Below are 25,339 nucleotides of genomic sequence, written 5' to 3' on the forward strand. Positions count from 1 at the left end.
TCTGGGGAGGCGCTCGGGGGGCGCACACCATGCAGGGCAGGGCAGGGCAGGGGGCGGGCGGGTTACCGCGGCCCGTAGTCATAGCTGGGCGGCGCGCCCGCCGAGGAGTACACGTTGGCCGCCGGCGGGCCCATGTGGTGGTGGTGATGGTGGTGGTAGCCGTGGCCCCGGATGCTGGGTAGGGGGTAGGGGGCGGGCCGGCTCTTCGCCCCCAGGTAGTGGTCGTAGGCCGCCGCCGGGTACTTGTAGGGGTGGTGGTGCAGGGGCTCCGAGGCGGGGGGCTCCAGCCGCAGTTCGTGGTGCGGGGGGCTGGGCCGGCTCCCGGGCGTGCTGCTCAGCTGGACGAGCCCCCCCGCGCCGGGGACGGGCAGAGCCGGGCTCAGCACCCGCGACATGAGCTGCTGGTGCGCGGGGTCGGCGTGGAGAGGGGTCCCGCTGGCCGCTTCCCGCTCGTACTCCCGTCGGCTCTCCGCAGCGTCTGCAACACAGCCCGGGACACGGAACAGGGCAGCCGGTTAGCGCCTGGCCAGGGCCCCCAGCGCCCCCACTGGCATCGCGGCACCGAGCCAGCCTCCCACCCCAGTAACTGACACCCCAGCACCGAGCATGCCCCTCCCGGGCCGCTGACACCCCAGCACCGAGCCAGGCCCCCCCCCGGATCACTGGCACCCCAACACCGAGCCAGCCTGCCCCCGGGCCATTGACACCCCAGCACCGAGCTAGCCCCCCCAGGCTACTGACAGCCCAGCACTGAGCCAGCCCCCCCCCCCGGGGCCACTGACAGCCCAGCACCGAGCCAGGCCGCCCCCCCCCGGCCACTGACAGCCCAGCACCGAGCCAGCCCCCACCCCAGGCCACTGACAACCCATCACCGAGCCAGGCCGCCCCACCCCCGGCCACTGACACCCCAGCACCGAGCCAGGCCGCCCCCCCCCCCGGCCACTGACAGCCCAGAACCGAGCCAGGCCGCCCCCCCCCCCCGGGCCACTGACAGCCCAGCACCGAGCCAGCCCCCACCCCAGGCCACTGACACCCCAGCACCGAGCATCCCCCCCCCCCGCCACTGACAGCCAAGCACCGAGCCAGCCCCCACCCCCGCCACTGAAATCCCGGCAGCGAGCCAGCCCCTCACCCCCGGCCACTGACACCCCAGCACCGAACTAGGCGCCCCCCATTCGGCCACAGACACCCCATCACCGAGCCAAGGCCACCAGCGCCCTCCCTGAGATGTGCTGCCCCAGCCACTGTCCCAGCACCCTCCCTGAGAGCCATTGAGCCCCCAGCACCGAGCCAGCCCCCCTGCCCAGCGCTCCCCCCCCAGCCACTGACATCCCAACACCGAGCCAGCCCCTCCCAGCCACTGACACCCCAGCACCGAGCCAGGGACCCCCAGCCACTGACAAGAAACCACCGAGCCAGCCCCACCCGCGCCCTCCCTGCGATGCGCCTCCGCCCCCAGCTATTGACACACCCACCGCCCTCCCTGACAGCCACTGACCCCCCCACCGCCAGTCACCCAGCCAGTGCCTCCGGAATGTGGGGGAACGGGAATCCCACAGACACTGACCCCATCATCTAGCTACTGATCCCAGCACCCTCCCTGCGCCTCCGGCAGGCGTCAGTATCCCGACACCTAGCCACAGACCCCAGCGCCTTCTCAGCCTTAGGGAATCCCCTAGACACTTAGCCTCCCGCCCCCAACACCTAGCCACAGACCCCAGCGCCCTCCCTGAGCCTCCAGGGGGTTGGTTCCCCCAGACACTGACCCACCCCGTCGCTCACTCTAAGCCTTGGGAAGAGCCCTAGACAATCAGCTCTTACTTCTCCTGGAGGTGTTCACATGCACTGAACCCGACTTTACCCAATACATTTCAAGCACACAGAAATCCATGGGTCTTTGGGGATTCAGTTACCCTTAAAACAGGAGGATGGAGGGCTGCTCTTAAATTCTCTCACACAAATCCTATTGAGAATGTGCATGCTGCATGGAAACACAACGAGCAAAAACTGCTCGTTGTAAGCATGAGAAACTTTTAAAACTGCCTTAAAATTAATCCCAGAATGAAAAGAGCCTCCCGTGGAATGAGTGGGACGCAGAGCAGATCTGAATCCATGAGTGTCACAGACTTTTAGAGAGCTCAGTAGATGCACAGACTATTCTGAAGATAGGGGTACAGAATGGGAGTTATATTATTTCATGTCCTCAATAACAATATATAGCTGCAGTATTTTGCAGCAACAGTCCAAACCTCAGCAGTTACAGGAACACTGCTGTAGCATTGTAAGACTTCCATAGCATTTTCTTCCCACAGAGGGGTCAAATGCTGTCACCCTAACTCATGTTTAAAGTGGATTTGTTTCTGAGTAGTTGCACTGAAATCAGCGGGGGTAGCACAATCGGGTCTGATGAGTATTTTTTGTCCTGGACCTTTTAGTCTGCACCAGCCCCAACAATCAGGAACAGGGAAGCTTAGAAAAACCTTCTCTCCCTCTCTACCCATATGAACTTCTCCATTTAACGCCACTGCAAAGACTTTATGTTAAAAAAAAAACCAAAAAACTAAAGGGGGGAGAGAAAGAGGGGAAAATCCAGGGGAAAAAAAGCAATGATTTTTAAATGAAGTGTTTAAACATTGTGTTCAACAGAAATCTGTGCTCCTGGGACAATACATTCTGACTGTGATAAATAGAGCTGAATTGACTGACAAGTTTGTACACGCTTGAAATTTTTGCAATTGTGTAACACTAAACAAATACAGACTTTTCTTTATTTTAATAGGCCTGGAGTGTGCTGGGAGAAAGGCCCCTGGTTGTCTTTGCAGTTGTTTACTCTGTGTAATGGAAAAAAAAAATCAATGAAAAGTTCCCAGTGTGTATGCTTAAGCCATGCACTAGGTTAAATACAGCTCCTGAATATTATGGGATCTACACTGAAAACAACCAACTTGCTTTTTCCAAAGGGCAATGCATGCAAAGCATCTTTAGGATATGTGTGATTGTGGGTATGTCTCCATTTGTAAACTAAACATTTTGTCAAAATGCCTGAGTGAAGGAAACTCAGAATTAGAAGCATATTAGCAATGAGGGTGAAATATCTTATTTAAAATGGGAGGGAAAGACCAGTATCAAGTAGTTTAGATAGCACAGTCAGATACTACAGTGATAGGTGTACTTTAAAAGAAATTCTTTAAAAGATTAGATTAGGCCCAAAATGTATGCTCTCTTTAAAAAGAAAAAAGGTTCGTTTTTTTTAAATATAATCCCAGTTAATAATAATAATAGAAATGTTTCAAAATTTTTGTGTGTCAAAATAATTTGGATTTAAGCATTCCTTTTCTGCCTTATGTTAGTGTATGAAAACCCAAGTTGAAACTGACTGTAAATAAAAAATGAAATTAACCTGTGCAGATTTACAGCCCTTATTGGTGGAAGTAAAAACAACAGACACCCAGGCAACACCCCCAACCTCTCCCCCGACCATAAAGGGTAAAAGGTGAGGCTGAAAATTTTCAGCCTCTTGATTTTGATTAATTATTAACACCAGTAAGAAGATATACCGGATATTTATATATCCCTTATGTAAACTGAAAGTGTGTGCAAGTCTGTGAAGATGGAGGAAGAAGCAGGAAGCTCACCTTTCTCAGTCCCATTCTGATGTGCAGGGGAAGAGACTGGATTCCTGGACCTGGCAAAAGCACTCATCAGAGGAAGGGCCCCTGGTCTGTGATTCCTGGGCCTAGAACAGGAAGAAAAGAGCAGCAGAGCGCTGTAATTGTTTCAGTCTGAAGGACACTGCCTACACATTAGGGAATTATATTGCTCTGACTAGCATGGCCCTATTAATAACTCCAGTATGCAACTAGGACCTGATCCCTCCCCACTGAAGTCAATAGAGCTACTCAGGTGCTTGAGGCTAAGCAGATGCTTAAGTTCCTTGCAGAATGGGGGTCTTAATATGGTTAGTAAAGGACAGCAGACTTACCAGTCTTCTGGATCACAGTCTCTGAATCCTTTAGCGAAGGGGTTGCTGGCAATCTTGAGTTGTGTGATCTGAAAGGACCGGGGGGAGGGGGAAAGGGCTTTGAGTGGCACTTGCAGATATTTCTGATTAGAGAGTGCCTACTCCTTTAAACTGGCTTCTGGGACAAATCAACCGAGTTTCACCAAATAGTATATGCAATCCTGGTTCCTCTTGGAAAATTATAGGCACCAGCAGGTTTGAGAGCTCTCTTTGCTTTGGAATACAGACATGTGGTTTCTCTCTGCTCGAAAATGCAGCATTGTATGCTATCTAATATGAGTTCAAGGAGAAGGGAGAGGCAGCCCGAGTCTGCTGCTAAAGCTGTGTAAATGCACTTGTAAGAAAATGCCACATTATATGGGTCACCACCAGAGCAGCTAAGACAAATCACTGGATAAATCATACTTATGTATTTATTTAATTCGCCAGGGAGAAGGCAGGACATTTTCTATATTTAAGCAAATCCACGGATAAAGTATGTGATTGTGAGTTTCCGGAATGGGTTGAAAAACAAACTTTAAGCCCCTCAGTGACAGTTCCAGCCTTAGAGGTCAAACTGATAGAAAGCAGGAGAGAAAGAGCAGCTGTCCTGAGCCATCAGGCAAATGCCAACTTGGAGGGATGGGGGAGCCCCTTAAAGGCGCAGCACCCAGCTCTCAGCCCAGACGTCTTTGAATCCGTGAGTTTTGGATGTTGTCCAAATAATAATTGTGGATTTTTTATCTCTGTAAATTTGTTTATTTTTAAAAGCTTGAAACAATCACAAAGGGTGGGATCTACACCTTTTGCTTCCTGGGAATAGGCACAATTAGCTGCTAACAAAAATATAAAAATAATCAAATAGATACTAAAGTAAGCGGTCTAACCTTCCTACAAGACCCAAGAGCTACAAAGGGAAGAAGGACTCTGGCGTTCAGGCAGCTCTGGGAGTTGGATAATATTTTACCTTGCATTATTGGGAAAGATCCTTAATTTGAAACCCTATTTATAGACACGATTTGCTCCTCGGTTTATGCTAAATGGATGTTATTTTAAAAAGCGACTGGATTTAATGCTACCCAAAATATGTTCTCTGATTTGTGTGTTCCTAACGAACACACCTAGGGTGGCGAATGCAGATAAGTAAAATAGCATATTTGTCCAAACAAATTTTGAGTGACATTTCGCAGTGTGAAGGCTGTAGTTTCCCAAAGAGCCCGGGTCTCGGGTTTACATAGGTAATGATGTCCCTCTGGGTTTGAGGAAGTTTTCTATGGAGTTAAAATTGCAAATCTGGAGCTCACGCAGCTTCCTCAGAGTGCAACAATGCAGCTTTGGAGCAGGGCTCCCCGAGCTATCAGATTCCATGAAAAGGCAAGGAATGGCTTTAACAGATGGATTGAAGGACATCTCCCTAGACACCTACCACAACTCGAATGGAGACTCAGAGACTGACACTTAAAAATCACAGTTCAGCTCAGCCCAGCCGCCTCGTGCTCCAGACCTAGAGAAATCTTCAGCGAGGCAGAAAAGGCCAGCAGATTGTTTCAGGGAAAACAGGCAGAACTCAGTAAACGCTGTTAAACGGGTAGGCGGTGGCTAACTCAGGCCTGTTCCAAAGCCCAGTGAAATTGACTTCAGCGGGCTTTGGATCAAGCCCTAAATGGTTTGCAGTTCAAAGACATATTATTTGGTTTCCTTGCTCCTTTTTCTCTGAAAGGAGGAGGAGAGGTCTAGCTCCTAGGCTTTGGGGCGACTATAAAATAATTTAGTACCACAGCTTGTTGTACACGAGAAAATTAATGCTTAAGATGGAACGTGTGTTTCTAATACAAACAGCAATTTAGCTTCTCTACAATTATAAATCACTCAGATGACTGTTTAAATAATAAAACTGTATATTTAAAAGGTTATAGATTATCATTCCAGACTAACTTGTGTTGTAGTCTGACGTTTCAGATATTAAATTGGTTTTGGATCCAATGATCAGCCCAAAGCAATGGAATGATGTCTGTGTTCCCTTTGTTATAATCACATCTTTGTTATTAATGTTTTATTTGGTTTCCCACTGAATGCTTAGTCATTTCTACTGGATCACATATACATATTTTCCCCTCTTCTCTTTAACTAAAGTCTATAGCATAGTAGTGTATTTGCTAAGAAGATTTTCCCTCAAACTCTCCTTATGCTTTATTATACATGGTAATATGAGATATACACAATTCTCTGGAGAATGTAACAAGGGGGATCCGTCTAGCAATCCCTGTTTCAGTCAGTGCCTGTGACCCCGAAGGGCTCTCTTCACAGTTGCTATAGATTTAATTAACATACTTTTTTCTTACCGAATCCGAAATGCACATTTGCAGTGCTGGGGGGGGGGGAGAGTGTGTGCGCCTTTTTAACAAGCTCTACTTATTCTAGTCGAGACAGACAGCAAAACAAACAAACAAACTCAATATGGCTCTTCACGGGCGTGTTTTAATCAATGTGATGAAAAAAGTGCTTAAACCCAGAGCATCTGGCAGCTCTGATTAGAAACTGAATCTGAGTTTTGCAGATCTGGCATAATTCATTTTTGTTTAACTACTTTTTGTTTTGCATTGAGTTGCTTGAAAACCTTATTTAGAAAATCATGCGAGTTTTTTAGTTAAAGAGAGAGTGTTGAAAGGCGATTGCATTTACCCAGCTCCAAGAAGCTAAAGACCCTGTCTATTTATTTGTATACCAACAAAGTTTCCATTGGCCGGCTATTACCTTTTAAGCATTGACTGCTCTGAATTAAAAGCCCCGCCCCTCCTTCCCGGATCTCCATCCATCAAGGGGAAGGTTTTGATAAATGAAGTATCGGAGGGTTTGTGTCTCAGTAATGAACTCCAGATCCTCACCCTGTGATTCTGATAGGCGGTCACGGCGGTGAAGCGGGTCTCCTCGAACACAAACGTTTTAAAGTTCTCCTCCGCATACTTCTCGCTGTCCTTCCTGGGGTCCACGTAGACCACATGAAAACGGGGCTGGTATCTGTGCATGGAGTTCAAAATGATCTGAATGATAAAACGAGCAAGGAGATCATAATTGATTCATTCTACACCAGGCCGAGCGCTGAGAGGAGAGCACCGCGCTATGGGTATTGCACCCCCCCCTGCACAGTGTCAGGCTGGCAGCCTGGAAATGGGCTGGGGGGGGGGGGGAGGTCAGAGAAACAGCAGGGTTGCAGCTCCTCTGAGGCTACGTCGGTGCATAATATTGATTCGGGGTAATGAAGGATTGATTCTTGCTATGCAGTGCAACGCTCCGCACAAGCACTGCAGAAGGGGGCTCCCGTCTGAGCGGGATTCCCCAGCGAGCCTGCCCCCTTGGAAGAGGTGACCTCACGGGGGGCCAGGGAACAGAGAGGAGAGCTGCGGCAAACCCATAGGATCCACTATTCAATATAAAGGAAAGGGGGGCATGTACCTGAGCTGCTGGGGAGCACTGAACTGAATGGAAATAGGCGGGAAATCTTGGGACATACCCAATATATGGAACAGGAATGGGAGGATCAAATGGCTTTCAGAAGAGACCAAGGTTTAGTTAACTCTGGGCTCCAGCCTGTTTTCCTTAAACACCCATTGTTCCCAGTGCAGTCAGTGCCCATCGCTCTGAAGCCAGTGGAAGCGGTGGGGATGCAAGGAATGAGGGACTTGGGCCCTCAGGGAAAAGTTCAAAGCTAAACGTAAAGTGTCCTATGCCTCCTCCCTATGGGCCCGATCCAACCCCTGGAGTCAGCATTGGGGCTGGCAGCAAATACGACATTTGGGGTGTTTCCAGTCAGAATGAGCAGCTACTGAAAGGACCCGATCCACCATTGCCAGATCCTTTCTAGATCGTTCAGGCATTTTGACACCAGGTCTTATTCTAGTTAAACGTGCGCCTTGGGGGTTTCTTCTCGTGTGTTCAAGAAAATCCACGTGCTGAAGATTTCACGGGTGCCAGTCTCCTCCCCTTTCAGTGCCCCCGATTGGTTCCCCTCCCTAACACTTACGTGCCCGTTGTCATCCAATAAATTGTTGGTCAGCTTCAGTTTATCGAAGGATACGATTTGTTTCATCCACTGGGCACCTTTAGCAGGAGAGTCGGGGTGATAGTGAACTCTCCCTGGGGTAGCAGGGTCCGCTTTGCCGGCCACCAGCCAGGAGGAGCTGTGGAAGGCATATCTGCAAGGGAGAGTCAAAGCCCTGTCAATGGCACTCCTGATCCAGTGGCTTAAACATGCGCCTGGCAACCCAGAGTTTAATCGGAGTTCTGCTCTGGACTAGCCACGTGGGCCAAGCCCTTACAAAAACTCTAGGGTTCTCTCAAGTCTTTCCCCATCTACACCATGGCGAGGAGAACACATGAGGGCTGATCCTGTTCTTAGCCAAGCCACTGGTAAAAATCCACTGATTTCAGTGGTGCAGGATCAGGTCTAGTTAGCTAAACCCAGATGCTAACACTCCTACTCACTTGAGCAGTCCCATTCAAGTCAATGGAATCACTGGCTACTCAGCCTGAGTAGCCATATCACTATTTAGACTCTAAGATTTGAGTTAAATACTATTTTTGTCGGTGGATTCCCTATAAAAGCCTCTGGGAAGGGGGAAAGTCTAGTTTTTACACAATTAAAGCTAGCTGGAAAGCTAGTGGAACAGCAGGAGAGCGTTTCCCCACTAATGAACGTGGCCTCTCCTTCCCAGAAAGCCAGTGGTAAAACGCCAGACTTGTTGACAAACAAAAGGTTTCCTAAGCTCTCCGGTTGAATTCGCAAAAATGAAAATCTGGGCGACAGGGAAAATTTATAGCTACCTGCATATATTTGGGATGGAAGCCAGAAATGCTACCGAATAAATAAAATTTAAAAAGTGAAAGGGCTTTAAGTTAAAAGTGGACATTTATGTGCAGTTTAATAGCGGCTCCAGAGTTTAGCAGTCTTGCTACAGTCTTTCAAAGTCCATATTCAACGGTAACATTAAAAACAGAGAGAGCAATCTTCTATGCACGTGTTTACTTTAAAAGCCAGTGTATGCACAGGGGGAATTATACACCATTGGACTTGAGCAGAAACATTACTTTTTTAAAAAAGATATTCTCAATTGGATGTTACATATCCCATTTCCCCTGACAAGCAAACATTTCTGTAGCGCCTTGAGAATTTGGATATCTGTCTAAATATTTATATATTCGACGCTGAGATTCATATGCACACTGGCTTTTAGGCGTCCTGATCTGAAGCGAATTGGATAATGAGCCTTTCACTGTCTTCAAATTAAAGGTGTTACAAATCAACCCGCATCATTGATTTGTGAGCCGCCTATTTCCTAGGTAGCCTTCCTATGCGCTCACTGAAAACAGAGAAAGAATTTGGAGAAATATGCGGTTGGCTTTGTTGGTGATTTTCCAAAGTGGCCTCAGGGTAGGACAATACAAGCTCTTTTCAGTGAAACAGAAAGAAAAACTAGTCTCGGAGGTTAGCGCGCACACAGAGCAATACCCATTCCCTTGCTGTACACAATCACCCCCCAAAAGCAAAAGCCTATGGGGTTATTTAACACGAGGTGGAAAATGAAATGTGATTCTTAAAAGGAGGTCTCTCCGACGTGGAATCTACAAGAACATTGACAAATAGCGAACTCTACAAACACTTTTCCTCCTAAAATCGCTGGGCTATAGTTATTGTGCCGAGAAAGCAATTTTACAGGCAGCAATTACCTTGTTTTAGAAGACTGACATTTCTCCCCGCAGATGCAGTTTATGAACATAATTTTAATGTTTTTTTTAATATGAGAATTTGGGGTGAGTTGTTCCCCCCCCCAGATGATAAGTCAGAGTCTCATAGTCATGGATTAAAGGGATTTTTTTTTACCCACTAATACCTATGTTTTGACTGTGTGTGTACCTGTAGAATATCCTGTTAGGATGAGGGAATATTTTACTTTAAAATACGTTAGGCCGAATTCTGCTCTCAGTTATACCGACGTAAATTCGAAATCACTCCTAAACTCAAAGGAGTGATATGGAATTTACAGCGAATCACACCGAATCTGGCTGGCTGCTCCCAGGGCTAACTACAAAAAGAGGTGGCACCTTTTTATTACAGCCCAGATACTGTATTTTAAAACAACCCCCCCCCACCACCACGTGTGGTATTTGGAGAAATCTTTCCTTGCAGTGAGGAAGCCGCAACGGATTGAAAACAACAAATCCAGCGTTTAGATTCCAGATCGAGTCCACTAGACTTTTAACTTCAGCCCAGACTTAAAGCACATCGAGATTCAAACTAACTAACTGTCCCCATGATAGAGAAGAATGCGTCTATCATTTGAGTCCTGGGGCTAATTAGGTGATGTCATAGACCCTGGACATTTGAAAGCCAGGTCAAAAGGGGAGCTGGAGGGCAGGGGAGTAGTGTGAATCCATTGCTGGGACAGGTGATATTGATTTAATGACAGAAGCCAACCTAGACCCAATCTATTTTTTAAAAATACATATTTAACCTTTTCTGCGAGAATTACTCAGGCTGTCGTGCATGAACTCTAAGCACTCGTGTAGCTGTAACCAAGCCTAATTTATGAGCTGTATGAAATATTAGGAGTAATTTTAAACCCCAGGTTCGAATACGTTTCAATTAAAAAATTCTCTCACTCAGCATCTTGCGCGGAGCAGACAGTCACTGGGGTGCGTTTCACACCGGAGAGCTGCGGGGGTTAAGAACAAGGCAGGGAGGGGAGGGGGAATCGTGTTAGCGTTTCTGTTCTCCCTCCCTTCGCCATTCAAAAGCAAGGCTGAGCCTGATCCAAAGCCCACTGAAGTCACTGGAAAGGCTCCGACTCGCTGCTTTGGGCACTGAATCGGGGAAATATCATTTCAATGTGTCTCTTCCCCTCGGTTCCCCATCGCAGTCCCAGCTAGAGGACTCAAGGAAACGCTTATACTACTTGCCGATATCTTTTGTCGTCCACGGGTACAAAATCCATTAACAACATGTAATCAGCCATGGGGTCCATTCCAAAGATCTTCACCTGGAAGGTGGGGAACATGCGCCTGGGGCAGGAGAGAAAAACCACAAGGCGTGTGTCAGAACAACCGCCAGCTCCTCGCCTGCAGCAACCGGGGACTCGCATCTGGTCACATTTCGCTCCGTTCGATCTGCATAGGGATAGCTTCTCTCTTGCAGCTAAAACCCTTTCCTCCCTTCTGGCTGCAGATCGACGGACTGAGCACAGAATAGGTGAGGAACGAGGGTGAGTTAGAAACAATGTATTCATCCCTGGAGCCGGGGGAGCTGGAGGACTTTACAGATCAAAGGTTTACAATATTGTGGACTAGAATCAGATCGCAGGGACGCTGAAAATGAGACAGATAATGGGAGTGGGGGTTCCACTGAACAGACATAGGGCCCAATCCCGAACGCCTTCCCCAAACAGACCCACCAAGATCAGCCCCTGGAGCATGCATGAAGTTAAGTTAGCCCAGTATTTTTACACTGATGTCAAATTGCCTTCTAGGAACCGGTAAAACTTTACTATTAAAAGTCTTATAAGAAGTCGCCGAAGGACATGAAAAAGCGGGGAACCACTGAGAAATTAGATTCAGTTCAAAATACCTCTATGAGTTAGTGAGTCTAGATGAAGCTAACACAAGGCTCCTGTGTTTTAATAACGAGCTGTTATTCCTCTAAGGGGGCTTAGAGATGCGCCAGGCTGGCGGACAATCCGAGCGTCTCTCTAGAAAGCTGCAGCTCTTGGTGGCGCTGTATGTCTCCCCCACCCCCATTTCAATAGTGTGTGAGCGAGGGGTTACTTTCCTTGCCATTTGGCAACGTCCCCCCACCCCGCGAGCTGTTTGCACAAGGTTGAAAGCTAGTTAGTTTCAAGAGTCTCTTGCAGGGTTGCACACAAACGCCTGATAGTTCCCCGGGGCTCCGTGTGTGTGTGTGTGTGTGTGTGTGGGGGGGGGGTTATAAAGGAGCTCCCGGGGGAAATCTGTCCGTGAACTTGCACATAAAACGCTAGCTAAACATTCAAGTTTGATTTCTGTGATTATACATACAGCTATAAACCCTGTGAACAATCACTTAGAAATCAGAATGTCACTAGGACGGGAGAGTGGTGATCATTTTAAATTCCCTTTCGGGGTCCTTCAGACATCTCCACAGCTCATGCTCGCTTTCCAAAAAAAATCAAAACAAAACACAACACACACACACAAAGAAAAACAAGCCAACCAAAAACCAACACAGACACACACACCCAATAAAACTGACGAAATCTGTGCGTGTAAATAGCAAGAGAGGAGACCCCCCCAGCATCACACACACAATCCAACTGATCCTAGCGCATCTCTCCTATTAACTCCCAGCCGAACAGTACCGATCTAAAGAACTGCTGCGTTTGTGGGGTCTGAACACGGGTCCGAGCTGCTCACACACTGCAGGGAACTGAGAGGCTCCAGTTTTGCTGCTTCTCTCTCAAACCCTCCAGGAATTTCTACCTTTTCACACCCACTTTGCTCGTTTCCCTGAAGTTAAAGCAGGAGTGAAGTGTGTGAAAGTGTGTGCGCGCGCTGCGGGCTCTGTATCCCTGTCTTCTCTCCGGGACTAGCTGGACTGGTACTGTCGCCTTCACAATGGCAAAGGAAGACACGTGAAATACGCCTAGAAGCCCTTTGAACTCATTTACTTTCTCGCCAGGCTAGTGGGGTAGGTGAGTTTCCAAGTGTCATTTCTGACATTCCATCCCAGCTGTACCGAAAACACACGCACCAGGCCAATGGGGCTGAGTCTGTATCTGTTCTGGGGAGGTTCAGAGCGTTCCCCCAACTCCCTACGTTTCCTGACGCGATAGTCACTTGGTTCCCACAACGGTGCTTTCTCCTCCGACTCTCCCAGCGCGCAGGGAATGGGTGACAGAGGCTCCTTTCCAGCGCCGAAGGGGCGCAAGGCCACCAGCGCTCTGCTCATTTTGCAGCCGACTGACCAAATCTGGTCTCGGCATCTTTACGCTTTCCAGCGAGGCGTGCGCTCCGCGGCATTGTCCCCAAGCCAGGCAAGCGAGCATGGGACATCTCCCCTCCCGGGCAGGCTACCGAGAAAAGCGGAGAGGGGCTTTTGTGGGTCTCTCTTCCTCATTTCCCTTTCTTGACTTACACCAGGAAGGGGATCGTTCTGCTTTGGCACCTTGACCCCCACACACAAAACCACCGAGCAATGCGTTTGGAGGCCAGAATTCTCCAAAGGCTGCGAGGTAAAGGTGAACTCAGAGGAGCTAGTGCAATGGAATATCTACCCCCCCTCCCTGCACCCTAGTACGGAACAAATGCGCCAAGTGCTTTTGTTCCGTTTAGAGCCAGTGCTGAGGGCTGGGGGGCTGTTTACCCCAAAGCTCTGGTCTGCTTTTCCTTCTGCGGTAGGCTTGCTTGTTTTGCAAGGCGAGCAACCAGCGTGTGGGGTATTGCAGAAAGCATGTGCAAGGGAATTTTAACCCACCCGCCTTTAAATCTTATCCACACCGAAGCTCCAGGGAAAAAGTAAAAATCTACATTTAGCAAGGAGGGTGAGTGACTAAGAAACCGAGCCCGCTTCCCTTGACTTCATTGAAACGCGGTTTACACAAGTTATTTCTATTACACATTTTTTTTAATCTCCAGTAAATTTTAGCCCGGTTCCAAAACCATAAATTCCCGGAGTTTTAATAACAACAACAATTACTGCTGCTTATTCTAAACTGCCTAAAAGGACACAAACCTCCATGAAAACACAGGGCGCTGCAGAAACCAACGGGAGGTAGCAAGCTAGTTAAGAAGCCAGTTGTGACGCCTTTGGTTGTTAAAGTTATACCAGCTCCCGAGGAAAGCATAATATTGTCATACGTTACTGATTTGTTTTAGCAAATCAACACGGACATTTAAACCGCCCTCTATTTAAAAGATTTAAACCCTTATTAACCTTAACTCTTGTGTTTCTTTTTTTTTAATGAAGCTTTAAACAAACAATTTAGCTTGATAAACCCCAGCTAAAAAAACACCTAAGGCCAACACAGGCAACGGTGAAAAGCAATGAGACCATTAACAGGGCGCAGTAGGGCTACCTGGAAGCAGCAATCTGACTTTCAGATCTGTTTGCGTGTTTATTTTACCACCAGTTTTACATCCCTTGCTCGGTCAATTAACCCGTTCGTCATTTAAACCCACTCTTCGTTTTAATATCAGCTCCGCATCTGGACAATTATTTCACAAAGTCTCCTGTAGAGTCCTTGCCAAGTTATTTATAATACCGCAATTCGGATTTCTCCCTCTGTCTCACCCACCCCACGCTGGTCTGTAAAATCAAAGGGACGCTTCAGAGCTAAAAAAAAATCCTGTTTTCCCGAAAGGCTCAGCTGGTAGCTAAAATGGCCTTTTCCGTTCAAAAAATTAAAGCGAGAGAGATTCGGATGCGATTTGTATTCAGTGACGGCGGGTCATGGTGACACTAAAAGCATTAGGGGAAATAAAAGGAACAATCCTGGGCAACATAGTAGCGGCTGCAACCCGGAGCGAAGAAATCTCCCGTCGGAAGGGCTAGTCAAACCCAGAGCCCCTCCGCGAAGACTAGGAAGGAGACTATACTCCGTATAAGGCCTGGCGCTGAAGGTACAGGGCTGGGCTGAAAAATGCTTTGTGTACATGAGAACAAGCACACGGGGGTCTGATTTTTGGATTCTCCCCACCAACCCCCGCACTGCAACCGGACCAGAGCGGTGACACGAGCCTGAGCGCTACAAAGCTCCTGGATCAAGGTTTGGAAAACTGATTTTTTCCCCCTCTCCCCGCCATAACCCTTAAAATCAACAGAGGCATCTGGCCCGTCTCTGGCCTAGAAAGCAACAGCCTGGCTTGTGTGCGTTAGAGATGCTGAAATCTTTGCCTGGTGTATTGCTCACAACAGACAACAGCCCGAAGGACACGGGGAATGATTTGCTGGATTCCGCAGCCTTTTAAAGGTGAAGTTACAGAGCGTGCCATTTGCTAACCTGCTCATCAAGCGATAGGATCCACAACATCAATAACGGCCGGGAGAGTCACTCAACAGACTACAAGCCACAAGTACGAACTCCGACGGCTAAAATCAAGCCAAGCGGGTCTTTGTTACCGCTTGAAGAGCAGAGAGCGCGTCAAAAGGCCGCACAGAGTGACACGACAAGGTGTTTGCAGACAGGGCCCCAGCGGGCCAAGGTTTTAGGAAGTCTTACAAGAGAACATATCGCAGTGAACCCTCTTATTCTCTCTCAAATGCTCTAAGGAAACGATTTGCTCACAGCAGCTCAATACCAACGCAACTCAGGGTCAGTTTAGCTATTTCACTTGAGATCACAATCCGATGGTGTCTAATTAACAGACAGGGTCATAATCCTGCCCCCCCCCCAAGGGTAGCTGTTGAATTAGCCGTAGCATAGAGCTTTCCCTTTTAAACATGATAAAACGTTCGCTTCCTTTGTTCATTTTGACAACGAAGCTTTATGCTAACTGGGTGTGCTGCCTTCTTGGGTTTACACGGATGGATTCGATCCGGCTTTGCTCAAACTGGTAAACTACCCACTGAAATGGCTGGGAGATTTACGGGAGAAAAGGCTGCTGGATGGGGCCCCATAATTAATATTCTCAATGCTGCTAATTTGTGGATTCTAGAGAGGGAAATGTGGAAAGTACTGGAAGGTGAAAAAGAGCTGCCGTGGCTTCTTATCTGTAATCTCTTCAGGCGTGCTCTAAAAACATCCGAGTGGGGATCCATTTCTGCCCCAGAAATACGTTTGACCAGAGGTGGGTGTTAAACGGATCCTGCTAATCTTGTTCGTAAAGAACAGTGTCCTCTGCAAATAAATCTGATTTTAAATCTCGCGTTTGAGTGTCAAAGGCAATGTTAATGGTACTGACACTGTTGTAGTACAGTAACCACTCTTCGACGTGTTACATAATTCCCCCCCTCCAACACAACTTTCCTATTCGAATCCGTGCTAGGGAGTTGTGTACATTTGAATGCACTGGTGTTAACTCGGGTATCTGTACGGACTTTCACAAAACATCCAAACCCTTCGCTCCACAAGAAAATTGCCGATTCTGCTCTTAAAGCAGCGCGGGGCTCGAATGACTGTGTTGGGGGCGAGCAAGCTGATTACCCCGACAGAGGGGATTGTTTAAAACAGTCTGTTTTCTTCTGAAGAGAGGTCTTTGCTCGCTAACATTTCACAAGGACCCATAAGGTGGTGGCTCTGACTGGAGCCCCACATTGCTCTTTTAACGCAGCACTAAAGTGTACAAGGCACGAGTCAGAGACCGAAAAACAACAGCGGCTCATTGGGTCTGGATCTAACCCCGCAGCCCTCGGCAGAAAGGGCCGGAGCAGGGCACCCGCACAGCGAGGAGCAGCCCACGGGGCGCTCTCGGTTATTTCGTTGTCACACCGGGACACTTCCCGCTGGCCGGGCTATAAACGTTACGATGCTTTAAGCGCGCAGTAAAAACGTATTTTCCTGCGCTCGTAAAATCGATCACAAACAAAAAGCCGAGGGCGCCCTAGGGTAGGCGAATTAGATGGAAGCGGAGTTCGCTGGGCTGACAACTCTGGGTGCAGGGCTGAGCAGGGCACCGGCAGAGGGACCCTTGGCGGGGGCACCTCTGGGATTGCGGGCTCTGCGTGCGTGCGGAGGGGGAGGGTGTGAAATGGCTTACACACACACACACACACACACACACACACCAGCACGAATCTGCGGTTTAAAGCTCGCACTGGCTGAAAACTCCCTCCTTGGGCCTGCCGCAGCCCCTGCGACCGGGAAAGCGCCACTGACCTGCCGGCCTTGGTGACGATCATCTCGGTGCCCAGCTGGTTGAACTCGTCCCACAGCGCCTTCATCTCCAGCTGCACGCTCACATTGGCCACCTTGGGGTTCTTCTTGACGGGCGCTTTGGCCGCCGGCGCGGCGGAGCAGCCCGAAGCAGCCGCACCGCCGCCGCCGCTCTCGGGTGGCTCCGGGCCGGGCTGCGGCAGGTTGGGGCCCGAGCCCGGGCCGCCCCCGAACCGGTAGCCGTGCTGGTGCGGGTGCTGCTGGGCCGAGCAGGGCTCGTAGTGCGGCGGCTCGGGCTGCCCGTAGGGGTCCCCCGGGGAAGGGGAAAGGTGGTAGCCGCCGGAGGCGTTCAGGCTGCTCAGGCTGTTGGCCGTGAAAGCTGCAACATCGCAAAAATGGGACAGCTGGGTGAGCCAGGGGCTGGAGATGGCTGAAATCATTCCAAAAACAGGCGGTCAGGGCTCGGCTCCGGCTCCCCGCTCCCCCTGCTCTGCTCGCCCGCCGCCGCCGCGCCCACGTCTTCACTGCGCTCCCCGGGGTGCCCTCCCTCGCCCCAGCCCCGCCTCCCCCCTTTGGGAGCTGCTCGGCTCCCCCGGGCTGCCTGAGCTCGCGCTGCCAGGAGCCGAGGCGCTGCAGAGCCCGGCTTATCTTCTGCAGAGGGCCTCCCCTCGCCGCAGAACCGGTTCTTCTTTCTATTTAGATAAGGCGCTGCAGGTAATGGGCCTTTCCTCGCCTAGGGACTGGAGCCCTGACGAGTTGATTGACAGAGGAGTGCGCCTTTTTAATAGCCCGCCTGACACCCATTTTTCACTCCAGAGCCAAAAAAAAAAAAAAAAAAAAAAGCCATCGCCCACAGGACCCTCCACTAATAAACAATCTACACGCGCACCGTGCAGGGAGAGCTCCATCCCCCAGCAAACAGGCATTGGAATCAAGCACACTGTCTGCACAACAACCACCCAGTCCCCGGGAAGCGCTGGAATGTGTGTTTTACAATTGGAAATACAATATTATTTGCTTTGCATAAGCTGCAGGACTGAAATATTCATGGCCACACGCTCTTGTCTCTCTGGATGTTTGTTTTCTTAGATTATTATCCTTCCCCTAACCCCCATATATTTGAGAAGGATTTTTAAAAAAAATCCCAATCAAGTCTGCATCTGCACTTGAAAAAGCGAGAGAATTCATAGAGGATGCGGCAGTAGCCTGCAAACCGGTGATTTTTAGCCCTTTTTCATTTGCTGATCCTTACAAAATTTAGCATGGATCCGCAGACCCCTTTGGACATCTTAGACATCATCTGCGGACCCCGAGGGGTCTGCGGAATACAGGTTGAAAGCCACGACTCTCGAGGGATATGGGTAAAACCAACAGAATGGTCACTGATCGGGATAACTGAATGATAAGATACCGAGAGTTTTGTATTTACAATAAAGTGGGGGAGGAAATAGAATAGTTTAAAAAGACGAGGGTGACCAGATCTTTCTAAAGAGCTTTGACATGAGCACAGTATTGTTTTAATTGCGGGTTTGGGACGTTAACAAACGGGTTCAAAGCTGTGCTGTCTGATTAAATCTCCTCGCAGTCAAAACGTCATTAAAAACAACACCGATCTTTGATAAGCCTTCCTAGGCCTCTGCCCTTTCCACCTCGTTTTGTCTCGGAAATACTGTCTTTTTCCCTCCGCTGTTTCTATTATTTACTCACTACAGCTCAGGGCTGGTCTTTTAAGTAGCCAGGAGTTGCTATAACCAGTTTTTTATTTCCGTTTACCGGTTGCAATTATTATAATTATTTTAATATTTTGACGCTTTGAGGCACTCATGGCAGGGAAATCGGCTGCAAAATACACATTCCCCCACTTACATTCAAAACAAAACCCGGGTACAACTGCTCAGAGGTAATTCCCCTAAAATCCTGCATCCCCAGGATTTGCTCCACCCCGCTTTTTTTTTTTTAAATGCATTTCCCCTCGCGTTCCAGCGGGGCTTTGACTTCTCAGCTCCCGGGCTCTGATTTTCAGCTGCCCCAGCCCCAAGGTGAACGAAGCTCAGGTCCGGGCTGCACTTACCTTCCATGTCTCTGGTGACGGTGCTGAAATGCATCCTCTGCGGGTGGGAGCCGGGGCTGAAGTGCTTGGCGAGGCCACAGCTGGGCTCCTCCAGCGCTTCCTTCCCTGCGTGCTCGGCGGCGACTGAAATCAGAGAGGCGATACTGAAAGCATTTGCCTTGGGAGACAGAGGGCTGTTCTCGTCCATAGAGGAGACCGATGCAGCAGCCTCCCCCACCCCCTGGCCTCGCCAAACGCTCCCCCCGCTACCACACCATCCAGCCAGGCACCATGCGCCACCAAGATCGAAGGGGCCACAGGAGGACGCCGGAGAAGAAGTTTTCAGGGCGCTTCCCCCCGCCCGTCTGCGCTCAAGATCCCTTCGGAGTCTGCAGAGCAGGCGGATCGGGCCCCGCCAGGCGCGGCTCCCGGGCGAAATCGGCTGGTCCCGCAGCGTCTTCCCCCGGGTGATTTATCGATGGCTTTCTCGCCGCTCTTCCTGCCCCTCCCGCTCGCAGCAGGGAAAGTGGCTCCCTTCAAGGCGCGCGGCCCCGCTCCGGGGGTGGCTGATGTCACATTGGAAGCCTGGCGCGTTCGCCTGCAGCGGCGGGGGGGGGAAGCCGCCGCCGCCGCCGCTGCTGCTGCTGCTGCCGCCGCTGCCCAGAGTCTGTCAAAAGGCTCCGGCGGTTTCCGCGCCTCCTGGGCACAGGCAGGGAAACACCGCCGCGCGCACGCTGCGGGGGTGGGGTAGGGGCAGGTTGTATTTAAATGGCCCCCTGTCAATCACGGCGCCCAGGCTGCAGGGAGCCGGGGAAAGGAGAAAAGCGGAACGTCACTGCGGATGTCCGGTCGAGCTAAATACTCAGTGCCCCCCCCACCCCCGCCCCCTCCAGTCAGGAGGAGCTTTGCCACTCTGCTGGTGGCTGGACGCCGCTCCCACCAGACGCAGGGCAGTGACAGTTCTGAAGCCCTTTCTTCGGTAGCACGCCAGCCCGGGCTGCAAGGGTTTCTGCTCGGGATGGAAAATCAGGCTCACGGTGCACCGATTGTTATTACCCGCAGCGCTTTCTCCGGCAGACTCCAGCCAGGACGTTCAGCATTTTGCTCACGTCATAATGAATTCGTAAATAACAATAATTAATAAATCAACCGTTCATCATGATCAGCAACAGTGTCATAGGCCGGGCCTCAAAGACAAACCAACCCTGTGTGTCCTGTCAAGCTGTATGTGTGGTACAGATTATTATTATTATTCTAGCAGAGAATCATCGCCTTGGTTGGTGGGTTTTTTCCCCATTTAAAGCTATTTTCCTCCCTGCTGAATCAGAAAAAAAGTGTGACTGTGGTTTGTTCTTTAACATACAGTCTGTTGATTTAAAGATTTGACGGAGACGTACTTCGAAAGTTTGCAAAAATGCCTGTGTGAACCGGCTTCGTGTATCATGGTATAGATCAGCTTGATTAACACAAAAATAAAGGCCTATCAGGGAAAAACCCCGTAGTTAGAACAGGACTTTACAGACAGGTGTTCCATAATACATTGTTTTCAGATTATATTCAGATTATTAATCTAGATAGCTAGATACATAAATCTGCTTAATTGGCAGTCACGTCCAAAGTTATCCTTGAAAGGGTTTCACCTTTATCAAATGCAACGTTGTAAGGCCAAGCAGGGAAACAGTATCGCCTTTCATTGCTATAACAGACCCAGCATATGTGCAATGCGATACTCACTCCAACCATATCAGCCCATAGGATAACCCAAGGCAAACACAGCTTGTTTAGCAGGCTCTCCTCCTCTGCCACAAAAAGGCTGAGGCACTGGATCCGAAAGAGTCAAACACTGCACCTCTGGTTGCAAATTGAGGAACACAGCCGAAGTTCTGCCAAGTTGCTTCCAGGTGTGTGTCCAACGTGAGACCCATGGGCGCACTCCTGAAAGTCACAAAGCGTTGGGGAATGTTCTCAGAAACAAGCCGGCAGTGTCGCTGGAAGAGCCAGTAGGGAACGCAGTTCTGATTGCATAACGCCATCAATGCAAAGGTGCTGTACTGGGTTTATATATAATTGCCCTGCACATAGCCTGAGGGGTCGAGTCTCATACTGAAATCTTATTATCTTTGGATGCGGTAAAATATGTGCAGAGAGAAGTTCCAGAATCCTGTTACAAATTTGACCTGTGGTTTTCAGCTTAAGGCTTTACATTATATTATGTTAGATATTATTGTACATTGTTATTTCAGTCAGCAGCTTTTCAGTTCCCCGGTCTAATAACTGAGCCATGGAGGGGGGACAGAATATTTGATATGCCTCATGTCTTTTGGAGATGAACCGCACTGATTTTGTGTACACGAAAAGTGGATTCAAAACGGCAACAGTAAAACCGTTGGTGTGACAACGAAACAAATCTAAAATCTCTTACTAGACCGTTTATTCTAACAGAATCTCAACTATATGCGCGGAGCGGAGGACTATTACCTAGAAAAAAAAATCCATTTCAGCCTCCGAATTTACTTCGGATTTCCCTTAAATGTCCATTTTCATGGAACCGAATTTACAAGCATCTAATTTATCATCCAGTCGAAAAATCGCTAGGTGAAAAGTAAATATCTCCCAGGTGCGGGAGGAAAAACCCACCCAATCCAAACCCCCCGGCTATTTTTAAAGAGGAAACATTTCACAGGGCCTTAGCGTTTCCTTTTATCTCTCTCTTTTTCACTTTCATTTTTCTGCAGGAGCAGTTTTATCAAACCCCTCCCGAGTCCCCTGTAATTTGTTTTACTAACTTCACGGAAGGGCTGCTTATTAGGATTTCTCCCTTTTCCATTATACACTTTAAAGAAAGGGTCTTGGCACCACCCTAGTCTCCGGCGAGCTCCTTTCTGACTTTGTGTTGGTAGAAGTCTCAGTTAGGAGTGCTCTGTTTTAACGGGACTGGGCCCAATCCTGCTTAGTCGAACACTTTGTCAATGGAAACGTTGCCTATAAGGGGGGCTCGACCCGCCCCCGCTAGTCCATCACGATCGTTAGATTAAGTCTGCAAAACTGCGTTACACTTGGAAAGCGGCCGCGTCTTCAAACCCTCGGGCAGCGCCAAGCACCTCGGTGAACCAAAGATCAGCTCTTCGCAGGTTTCAAAGCAGTTCTCTCAGCTTTAAAATAATCAGCCCGTGGCTGGGGGGGGGGGGATGGAGGAGATTTCCGATAACACGTCAACGTCTAGTATATTATTGACATGACACCTCCGAGCTATTTTTCTATTTTACGCCACTGAAAATGTCCCAACACGGATGAGCCTAAAACCTCACCGGCGCGTGAAATGAGCAGCTACTCAGCCATTGTACCCTGGCCCAGAGACAGGAGCACGCTTCATCCGTTACTTGCCAGTCGTTTGCACTGGATTGCCCTGAAATCCGGGCTGCACTAGGAAGTCATAAAACGCCATGAAGAAATGGAAGAGAAAGCCTCTGTGTTCAGCAATGCCCTGGAGGTTAAAAGTCATAAACCTATCTACAAGTGGAATACTTTCACTCGCCGGCTACTGGCCAGCCGCGCGGTGCGCGGGGCTTGCGGCCAGGGTTTACCCCAGTTGACCCTCTCCGGGTCCCCAAATCCTAAATAACCCCGAAAGCCCGGATCCAAGGACAGCGCTCCAGGGACGCTTCCCTCGCTGTTGGGCAGAGATTAGTGACACAACGGGACAGTGGCAGCGTCACGCGCCCCCAAACTTTTCACTCGACCCTCTCCGAGCAGCTGCCCAAAGCAGCGAGTCTGCTGAGACGTCTGGTGAGATCCGGGACTCACAAGGAACTGTAGGCCGAACACTGTGAAACTGGCGTAAATTCGCAGTGGAGGAGAATCAGGCCTCAAAACAAAGGGACTCGGTTCCTCCCAGCAGAGCCTGCAGGACTAGGGTGTGAGATCTCAGTGGGAAATACTCCCTGCTCATCCTGTAACTCGGACGAATGGAGGGAATCCTCTTCAACAAATACAGGCGAGTCCCCAGGCACTCCTCAGCCTCAGTAAGGCTTACGTGGAGCAGGCCCTGGACTAGCTGGGACTAGCTGGGAGTGCAGGCCCAGGGCTTGGAGACTTGTCTGAGATAAGAACGACACGGGGCTGCCTTCCTGCTTCATGTGTGTCACCTGCCTGCTGCTACAGAGCCCCTAAACCAGGAACTATCCCGGTGATAAAAGACAAGAGTCAAGCCTAGGGCATGAGGAGAAGGGGGCAGGGAAAACCCCTTGCCAACAGGAGTCAAACGGAAGAAAAGATGCAATGAACCAGAGTTGGGGTTTTTTTGGTTAGAATTGTCACGCCGGGATAAAAAGATCCCCGCCAGATTGACTCCAATGGATACAACATGAATTCCTCGGCAGAGACTTTCCTTTCAGGCCCTGCCAGGGGGGCGAGGCAAAAGTCACTGGTTCTTCCAAAGAGGGCCACGTTAAAAGCTCGGCCTGGTGGTTTCCTCCTGGCCCTGTGGCCTTAGGCTTAGTCCCCAGGAGTCTTGTTTAGAGGCCCGTAGCTTTCCGCTCTTCGCCGTCTGCCCGCTAAGTGCGGTTTTCCCCGCTGCGCTGTTGATTTTTGCGGATCTGCCTTTAGAGCGTTCTGAAAACTGGATGGAAAATTGAAACGGCCGCTGATGGGACCCCGCTGTAAACTGTGCCATTAGAGGATGAGAGCGAAGGACCGAAAAATAAAATCACCCTCGTCCCATGCGATTTCAGAGCTCCGCTTTCCCTCCGAACGGATTGTTTCCCGTTTCCTCTCGAAATTGCTTTCCAGCTCCGAACTACTGGCAACTACGCGCTGCAAAAATAGGTGCTGCGGCAGATGCGCACAATGGGAGAGGGGTTTCTGTATCTTTAACCAACTGGAGATGTCGTAAACAAGCCAGGGGAAAGCCTGGCCAGCTCACGGCTAGAGAGAGCGTTTAAAGCAAGGAGAACCTTCAGTGCCAAATACTCCGCAAACCAGAGCTCTCAAAATTTGCGTAGAAACCATTCTGCATGCAGCTGTTTAGTATTTAGCATTAGAGGGTCCTAACTGAGGGGCTCGGAGTTACCTGCTCACTTTCCTCCCTGTGTAACTTTCGTTTGGTTTCTGCTGCGAGTGCCAGGCAGCGGAGTTTATCCGTGGGTACTAATATCTGACGGGTCAGAGCAGTTCCCTGTCCCTTTTGCCGTGAGAGGACAGACGTGCCATCCCCACCCCACCACGTTCGAGTCCGGCTTGGCCAGGACAAGATGTTTTCATTTATTTAATTTCAAAAGGTGCCCCCAGGACCGGAAGTGGGGCAGGCTGGCACGTCCAAACGGGGGATCGCGGGGTGCGCTCGGCTTCTGCCTTAGTTCCTTTCGTCAGCAACTCGAGCTAGCAACAACAACGCAGGTCTCTTAACCAAGACATTGGCGGGTTTCCCCCTTGCAAAGGAGCTATTGGAGATGTGGGCTGCCTTCATGCCTAAGGCAGGAGACACCTCCGGTTACTTTCTATATCACTCGGTAGCTGGCCCAGGATTGCACTGCAAGGGGTTTTACAGGTGATAAACCTCCCCCCCAGTTGTTTGCTTCTCTTGAACCAGCTAATTGCACACGAAAGGTCCACTCGCGGTTAACCATTTCCTTCCTCCTGCTGATGACATCAGCTAACAATTGACAGTGTCACAGTGAAGCACATTCTCCACTCCGGCCTTTACAGAAAGCGGTAGAAACCTTTATTTCGTACGTCCTCGAGATTCCCATGCAGGAAACACAAATACATCATTAAAAACTCAGCACCAGATATTTCCTCTCAAGGGGTCACGGCTTAAATGCCTGCGAAGGCAGGCGGGAGACCAGATAAAGGCAATACCCGATTTTTTTTATTTGCAATCCGCCCCCCACTCCTTTGATGTTTCCCCAACTCCCAGCCATTCCAAAGACAGGCAGCGATCCTCCCCCAGCCTGGAAAAAGTTAATGCCGCCGACGGAGGGAGACGGCTGTGAAAGAAAGGGATACTCACGACACCGCTCACAGAGGGTCAGCATTCGCTGCAGCTGCTTCGGGTCTGAGCCCTGGACCCGGGCGGCTGCCCTGTTTATTGGGATGCTTCCCCCTTGGCTAGAGAGTGGCGGGACTTTTGCGTCCCCATTGTCCTAAGCCGCAGGGAGCAGCCGGTGCTAAACCCCGCCGGCGGAGGCTGGGGGCTTGCCGCACGCCTGCCCCTGCAGCCCCACTCGCTATATACCCCTGCTGCTGCCAGAGGCTAGGACTTGAGAACGGGCCGCCTGCCTCTCCCGGGCGCAGAAGGGACAGCGAAGCCGTAGCGAGTGGCACAGGGCCCGGAGTGCTGTCAGTGAAGTTCCCCGGCCGGCTGCCCCCCCCCCCTTAACCCCCCCAGCCCCTGCACTTCCTGTTGGCTGCGCCTCTGGCGCCTCTCCGCTCTGCAGCCAGGTGCTCTGTGCCTGC

General features: G+C 50.0%; 1 protein-coding gene across 6 annotated transcripts; it reads right to left on the reverse strand.

Annotated features, from left to right (window-relative positions):
• TBX1 (T-box transcription factor 1) lies at positions 1–25,339 on the reverse strand. 6 transcript variants are annotated; one of them, XM_030583383.1, is made up of 9 exons: positions 24,894–25,339; positions 18,908–19,030; positions 16,840–17,266; positions 10,955–11,056; positions 8,022–8,193; positions 6,886–7,041; positions 3,983–4,050; positions 3,636–3,736; positions 1–478 (listed from the first exon to the last, which is right to left on the reverse strand). In XM_030583383.1, exons 1-9 carry the CDS (start codon positions 24,916–24,918, stop codon positions 63–65), a joined length of 1,590 nt encoding a protein of 529 aa, XP_030439243.1. In that variant the 5' UTR covers positions 24,919–25,339; the 3' UTR covers positions 1–62. The 6 variants fall into 6 exon arrangements, with proteins under 6 accessions (XP_030439243.1, XP_030439246.1, XP_030439245.1 ...); XM_030583386.1 differs by lacking the exon at positions 24,894–25,339 and adding an exon at positions 19,177–19,489; XM_030583385.1 differs by lacking the exon at positions 24,894–25,339 and adding an exon at positions 19,162–19,489.

This window comes from Gopherus evgoodei, chromosome 13 (genome assembly GCF_007399415.2).
Source record: "Gopherus evgoodei ecotype Sinaloan lineage chromosome 13, rGopEvg1_v1.p, whole genome shotgun sequence".
NCBI classification, from domain to species: domain Eukaryota; kingdom Metazoa; phylum Chordata; order Testudines; family Testudinidae; genus Gopherus; species Gopherus evgoodei.

Excerpts from the sequence above, each read along its gene's own strand:
- TBX1 (XM_030583382.1), bottom strand. The coding sequence starts at position 19,094 with ATGGACGAGAACAGCCCTCTGTCTCCCAAGGCAAATGCTTTCAGTATC. Across the intron at positions 17,267-18,907 it reads CGTCACCAGAGACATGGAAG|CCATCTCCAGCCCCTGGCTC; the intron begins GTAAGTGCAGCC and ends GAATGATTTCAG. Across the intron at positions 479-3,635 it reads TCAGAATGGGACTGAGAAAG|ACGCTGCGGAGAGCCGACGG; the intron begins GTGAGCTTCCTG and ends GCTGTGTTGCAG.